The sequence below is a fragment of the Telmatherina bonti genome (assembly GCF_933228915.1).
Source record: "Telmatherina bonti genome assembly, chromosome: 1".
Taxonomy (NCBI): Eukaryota; Metazoa; Chordata; class Actinopteri; order Atheriniformes; family Telmatherinidae; genus Telmatherina; species Telmatherina bonti.
This window is the reverse complement of record NC_136619.1, coordinates 40,017,448-40,024,947: the sequence shown is the minus strand read 5'-3', so window position 1 is coordinate 40,024,947 and position 7,500 is coordinate 40,017,448. Positions and strand designations below refer to the sequence as shown.

The 7,500-nt window shown below is 37.9% G+C and overlaps 1 protein-coding gene across 1 annotated transcript in view; it reads right to left on the bottom strand.

Moving 5' to 3' along the window:
* serinc4 (serine incorporator 4) overlaps nucleotides 1-5,452 on the bottom strand; it is a gene marked incomplete at both ends in the record, with an annotated part of 31,952 nt that extends 26,500 nt beyond the window's left edge. Inside the window, one exon of the mRNA XM_079245484.1 lies at nucleotides 5,333-5,452. Within this exon, the coding sequence (XP_079101610.1) occupies nucleotides 5,333-5,452 (120 nt within the window). The remainder of the gene's footprint in view (nucleotides 1-5,332) is intronic.
* Nucleotides 5,453-7,500: the final 2,048 nt, after the last annotated feature.

The window sequence follows — 7,500 nt, the reverse complement described above, 5'->3', positions numbered from 1 at the left end:
CAAATTTGCTTTTTTGAAGTTCACAAACGATTTTCTGTGCAGGATTCAGGCTGAAGGAACAACTTTATAAATGATAAAAGTTTCCAACCTTTATTTGTGTCATCTCTTAGACAGACAGGTGTCTCTCCTGTGGCCTAGTTTGAGGTTCATAATACAGGATTATTGCTTGCAGAGAGAAGTTGTTGCATTGAGTGAAAGAGATTATCTGCCATAAACACAGAATAATCACTTAGATTTAAAAACAGGCAAATAATAGAGTGGGTCATACGGTGTAGCCAGTCAGACGGCAGTGTTTCAAAACTAATGCAAAGACTAATTCTATTAGTATTATCACAGAACATTGCAGTGCTGCAGTCTCATTTTATTTTAGTTTCTAAGCAGCAAAAACCTGATAAATTTAATTGTTTACAATAACATGGTTAAGATTCATTCCAGTTGTTCCACTGAGTTAAAGTAGTTCATAACATCTCCTGCATCTTTCAGGCATTTGGGAAGCTAATCTGAGCGCTAATCCACATGAATCACATACTTACCTCACTACTGGTCTAAATTTACCTTTCACTGCTCTGGAAAGATAATCACTGAACCATCAGCTGTTCACTTTGCTTTTAAAAATGTGTTTCTTTTGTTGTTGTTTATGTTGCTATGTTCAGAAAAAGCTAAATTTGGCTACATTACAGTAGGATTTATATGTTTAAAAAAATCTTAAGGTGTTTACGTTAAAACAGGAGTGTTGTGATGCAAACACATACAACAGTGGGGTTTGTGAGGATCATTAATCTAATTTTTAATTGTATTTATTTTATTTGTTTTACTTATACAGTTGTGCTCATATGAATTCATCTCCTTTCATTAAAGAAAAGGCTGAATTTACAACAGTCACTCAAATAACTGGAGACTTAAAAAAGGAACAATAACAATAAAAAGATGATTTAGTAATATAAGACACTGTTTTTTCATTTAATTGAGTTGAAGAAAGAAAAAACAAACAAACAAAGAAATGTGTCCTGGACAAATTAGAGCACTTTTCTGTTGAACAGTGGGACAAAATACCTGTCAACAGGTGCAGAAGTCTGACTGAGAGGAACAGAAAACACCTGACTGGAGCGGAAACATTAAAGGATTGTTCAACTAAATATTACTTTATGAGTGATGTGATATGTAATAAATTATCTTATTTGTTTGCTTTTTAAAAAAAAAAAAAAATATATATATATATATTTCTGTTGAACCAGAATTAGAAAATAATGTGATGATTTTCATAAAATTTTTATATATTATTACTTTACTCAATTTCAGATTATTTTACAGGCAGCTGTTTTTTCCTTTCTTTAATGAAAGGGTATGAATAAATGTGAGCACAACTGTAGTTATTATTAAAACACATTCTTGTAGAATAAAAAGAAAAAATATTAACGTGAAGCATTGAACTCTAAAAAGGCACAGGTAACGGAGTTGTAAAAAATGCTCTAAACTCTGCAGTTCCAGTTCAGCGTCATCAATGCCATCACAGAGACTGATGCATGAACATCATCTCAACCTGCGTTTATAACAAAACAAAGAAAAAGTTGTGGAAAACACGCATTTCCACACAAAAAGCTCATTAAATATCACATTCCTCCATTTTCCAAATACTCTACTCTGCCTGTAAAACGATTCAGTTCCGCTCAGCTTTATTTGTAAAGCTGCGATTCACAACAAAGTCATCTCAGGGCGCTTTACAGACAAATCATTCAACCACTTTCCATACTGCTTAGGGTGGCTGGAGCCGATCCCAACAATCAGCAGGCAAGAGGCAGGATGCACCTTAGACATGTCACCACGTCATTACAGGCTGACAAATCAATTTGAGCTGAATTATTGTGACCTGATCAGCGTTCATAAAGGCCAATGAATGAAAAATAAAAGCCGAGCGAAGGAAAGACAACATAAACACAGATTCCCGCTCCATGATGCAAAATGTCGCTGTATGATGACATCATCACCTGCATCGTCTACGTGAAAGCATAAACAAGTTACATGTAGTTGATTTCATCCCTTATAGAGATGTAGAAGGATGTTGTAAGGCTAAAGTAGAGCACTACTTTCAGACTTGTCCTGCACACTACAGGCCATCCGCTCTGGTTGGGAGTTAAGAGTTAAAAGCACACGGTCACGGTTAGAGAAACATACATTTTAATGCTAATGAGTGGTTGTAGTGGTGTAAAAACTGATGCTACTGTTTAGGTAACAAACACAAACTGACATATTACTGTGTCACAATGTCCTGACAAGGATTGTTACTCTGCAACATTTGAGACAAACATACCAATCACATGTTTCCTGATGAAACTGAACTCTTGCTCTTTACTGCCCTGTGCTGCTATAAAAGTTTTCCCAAAACCAGGTTTGGTCTGCAGATCAAATCTGCTTTCTAATCCAAAACCTCCAAAACCTTAAATATAAACTAACAGGATTTTCACTCAGTCCTGCATGGTGTCAGTAACTGTTTTGATTATTTACTGTTATTAACTCCTCATCTTCATGTGAGGATGTAAATTAAACAGCGACTCTATGTCAATTTTATCAGTTTAACACGTGTGATGTCCTTTAAATCATTCAAAGTGCTGCTGGTGACATTTACAGAACACAAGGGACAGTTACGAAGTGGCAGCTGTCTGGATTTCCTTTCATTTCCCACATTTCTGTCGTCTCATCAGCTTTAAAAACACTTTCACAAGCTGAGTGGACTGAGTGGGAGTCGCCTCATCAGGGACCCTGAGCTGGTCTTTTACACTTCCTTCTGTGATTCAATGAATATATTTATCAGTGACATGTTTAGGAGAAGCTGAACAGCAAATAAAAACACACACTATCATTTAGTAACATTGGTAGTAACTGTTATTCTCAGTTGTTCTTTTTTATCAATTAATCCAACAAATTAGCCCAAACAGACTATGGAATTTCACACAAAGAGACCTTCTAGTCCATCAAATATAACTAAGAAGTCCACATGGTATTCAGTCTTCACTGACTAATCTCATTATATTAGAAAAATGTACAAAAACTTTCATTTTGATGCAGCAAAACTAAAAAAAATTTGGGATGTTATTTAGTGTTCAATCCAATTCCTCTTAATTAGAGCGTTTACTGGTCTGGGAGCTGAGGATGCTAATCCTTTTAGTTTTTCTGTAGAATCTGCATTTGTTCTTGCTGAATCCAGCATTGCAACTGTATTACAGTCTATGAAAGTTGCTCCAGACATTTTCAGCATGAGGCGGATGTGGACAACAGGCAGGCCCATCACATGCAAACACACTGTGTGTATGAAGTCACGCAGAGTCATATGCAGCACTATTCTGCTGAAATAATTAGGAAAAGATGTCATCTATATAGCAGCATATGTCTCTGGAAAATTCCAGCATCCACCTCTGCATCACTGGAATGTCGATGCCATGGATACTGACACACAACCGAAGCAGCTTTTTGCAGCTTTCTCTGATGCTCCTTCTCATCTTTGGAAACACAACTTTTCCTAAATCTGATGAGACGTTCTGACCACAGAGCTCATGCTTACTGTCTTCCTGTCCACCAGAGATGAACTACCATCCAGAGACCGCGGTGCTGTTTCTGCACAGTCCATACATGCCACAGTTTGTTTTAGGCAAACTCTGCTAAGTGAAAAAGGCTTTCCATGGTATTCCTGAACCCATGGTGCTTTATTGATCATAGCATAATGATGTTCCTCATGTGCTCCAGTAGTAGTATGTCATTTACACACAAAGATTTTCCCAGAATTCCTGAATATTTTCTCAAAATTATGCTGTGTAGGTGTTAAAACACCAAAATCCTTTTTGGCCATTTTTACGTGGACATTTTGGATAGTTTTTTTTATTATTCCCTGATAGAACTTGACTACAGTGGTAAATTAACTAAAACCTTTAGCAGATGCTCCTTTTATACCCAACTGTGACACCCTCACCTGTCACCAGGTAATGGGCTGCACAAGTATGTTGCTCCATCAAACTGATTTTTTTTTTCTTGTATTTTCTACATACAAAGGAGTTGGTCAGTAAAAACACTAAAAGTAATTACTTAGACAAATGTTCTTCAGCTAAAAAAATCTATCAAGTTCATAAAACTTTTTCCTACTTATCTGGAAATTATGTTTGTAAAATTAAATGTTTGTACTTTTTCACCTGCTTTTCAATTTATTCACAAACAAACAAGACGTGTTTAATTCTCAAGCGGAAACACGAACAGAAAACGTGACAACTCAACCATCCGACCTGCTGGTACAAGACATCCTGACAAAAACAAACATGGGTTTTACTCAGCCTTCCAAGTCCCTAGATACATTATACACCGCTGGAAAGCAAAACTGAGTGATTATCACAATCATAACTGTAGATTCAGTAAAGTCTTACTTCTGATCAGTCACAAAGCCGTACTGGACTCAGGGTCAGATACATCAGTGAGAGTCCAGGAAAATAGTTGGTCTGCAACCATTTTTTTATCCACAAAATCCGGTTTTAGGTACAAGCTGAAGGCTGTATTGAGTTAATGTGTGTCAGTTGAATGAATTAAACAGGGCTCTGTTATCCTACATGAGAAGTTTCGTAGCATTAAGTAGAGCTCTGTACGTTCAGGCAGAATTAGATGTAAAACCCAACTAGAGATGAGTTGAATAAAATGATCAGAGCAAAGGTATCATTTAAAGCATGTAGTTTCATCTACAGGGAAAATGAATAAAGCAGTTTCAGACTAATACTGATGCAATTAGATGAGATTAAATAATAATTTATTTACTTATTTATTTAAGAATAATGTATGAACAATTCTAATAAACCAAGTTTTGGCCAAGTTTTTTTTTAATACATTGAGTACAACATGTCACAAAGACTTGATAATATCACAAAGTCCAGAAAAGTTCAACCAGCTGAGGCTCAAAGCCAAATTCAACCCCTTTTACCTTTAATTCCAGTGGAAAAATTGAACTACTGAACCTCTGTGAGCTGTTCTAATCACCACGTTAGATCACTTAGCTCCTAATAACGGGCTGTCTAAGCTCTAGAAGCCTTAAAATATGTTTTAATATACTTTGCTTAAATATTTCCTTTCTCTACATTTTAAAAGGAACGTTTTCTACATCCTAGTGAGAAAGATTGAACTTTTTACTCTGCAAAAGTAAACGCAACAGGTGGTTGACAGCACTTATTTGTAAAATGAACACCATTAAACATCATTAAAATGCAGTTTGCAGTAAAGTATCAGTGATGAAAACACAGTGCTGTGATATAAATTCAGACTAGAGAAAGTTCTCCATCTCCAGCTGCTGCTCATCAGCTCTCACCTGATAGGCCACCATGTTAAGGAAGTAGCTGTAGACGCTGGTGCGGTTCATCCCTTGCGTGGCCGACATTGTGCCCTTAAACTGCTTCTCCTCAGCTGCCACAGTTCTACATTTGGCCATAAATTTCCAGTGAGCCGTCTCTCAGAGCGCCTGCAAAGATGGCATCCTTACATCCTCAAAGGCCAGAACACAGCCGCTAACAGGCCTGTCAGGAAAATGAAAAGTAAAACCACAAAGTCCACTACACCGCCTCTACGAGCTCCTTATGCTGGATTAGCAGTAAATCTCGTCCAGCTGGGCTCCCTGCGGCCGAGACCCTCACCATGAGCCCTAAATCGGCTGCTCTCCGGCCACTCTCACAGGGGAATCACTTGTTTTTTTGCCCATATCCTGCGTGCCTTCACTCTGCTGCTGGGTTGGTGCTGCCAGAAAGGAGGGAGAGTTGGTGGCGAATGCCCAGCTCCCTCCCTCTTCCCTCCCCCTGTGCCGGTCAGATTAGGCAGAGAGTCAGTGGAGAGAGGGGGAAGGAGAGGAGGAGGAGGAGGAGGAGGAGGAGGAGGAGGAGGCGGGGGAGGAGGTCGACAGATACCATGTGTCTGTTCCATCTGTCCATCCTGTCCCTTCCCCCATCACTACGACGGGATTGGACAATTCTTGTATTTAAGCCGGATTTACAAAATTGAACAATTACCCTGTTTGATTTCTGGATGCTGAAGCTGACCCCCACCCACCCATCAAGACCTGGTCCAGATATGAGTCTGTGTGGCTGAAAGAGGCCACGTCCGTAATCCCAGGGAGTTGTCATGAGTGCATTAGTGCCCAGAAATACGGAAACGGAACGGATTCCTGATGTGGAACCAACAAAGCCAGACTTTATCAGTAGATGTTCTCACAGTGTCAGAATAAACAGGCCAGGGGATTTTGGGGGCCTAAAATGGAGGGCCAAAACGGGATTAGGCTGAAAACACATCGCACTGCAACCAACAGTTCAGATTTCAGATGATTGGTTGGTTTTATCAGATTATTCTCATATAAACTGCTGGTAGTTGTCACTTTTTTGGTTTATGATACACACTCAAAAATAGAGGTACCAGCTTGTACCTAAAAAGGTACAAATGCTTGTCGCTGGGGGTGTACTCTTTTGAGAGACATTTCTGTACCCTTCAGTTCTGGTCTATTTTTGTACCTTATCAAGTTCAACCTCACCTTATCAAGTCATGTTTTTTTATGTTTTCACAGCATTAGGCCTGGTCCATGCAATTTAGCAATATTATCTTATCTTTAATCTAGAAATAATCTTCAAAAACTCAAAATACTGACCAGCCATACACTTAGTTTGCAGCATCTGACCTTCATTGTCTGGTGTAGTAAATGACTGTTAAGTAGTACTACTGTCATCACTCAACTCTGCCCTAGTTTGTAACACTACAGCCATTAACATTACATTTTTCAGTGCTGTAGGTACCCTTATGGTCGAAATGGTACAAATTTGTACTTTATGTCACTTTGAACCCTTTTTCATACTCTGAAGGTGCTTCTGGTCTCTTAAAGACCAGTATTGTACTTTTGAGAGAACATTTCTTTAAAATGTACCTATAGCTACAGAAATGTCCTTATCTTGTACCTCTATTTTTGAGAGTGTAACAGCTGTTAGTTTTGGTGTTTTTTGTTTTTTTTTTACAGCTACCTGACAATAGTAATCACATTTCTTGCTTATCATCTTTCCTGCCATGATGGCATTTGGGTTGCTCTTTAGTCTCATTTTACACTTGTTAAAAGTACATTTTTCAGTCTTTAAGTCTGTGATAGAAACAACACAATCCTCTGTTAGGGTGATGATGTAGCTTCAGGTTTACACACTTCAGTCTCTACTTTCTACAGTTTCTTCAGAAACTATTTTCCTTAACATGAGACTGAGTTCTGTCAACACAAAGTAAACTATTTCTATATCAAAGGGCATCACTTTCAACTTTGAGTTATCACATATTGATAAAAATAAATAAATATTGATCTGCTTTGATGTTAAAACCTTTTATAAAAGTGCATAATTTCGTCCAAAACTTTCTTTTATTTTTACAGTAAATATTCAAAGAAATATTTTGGTGACGCATGTGCTTTTATCATGCAAACTGGCTGCAAAAATGAGGAATTTGAAATGTGTTTTCACA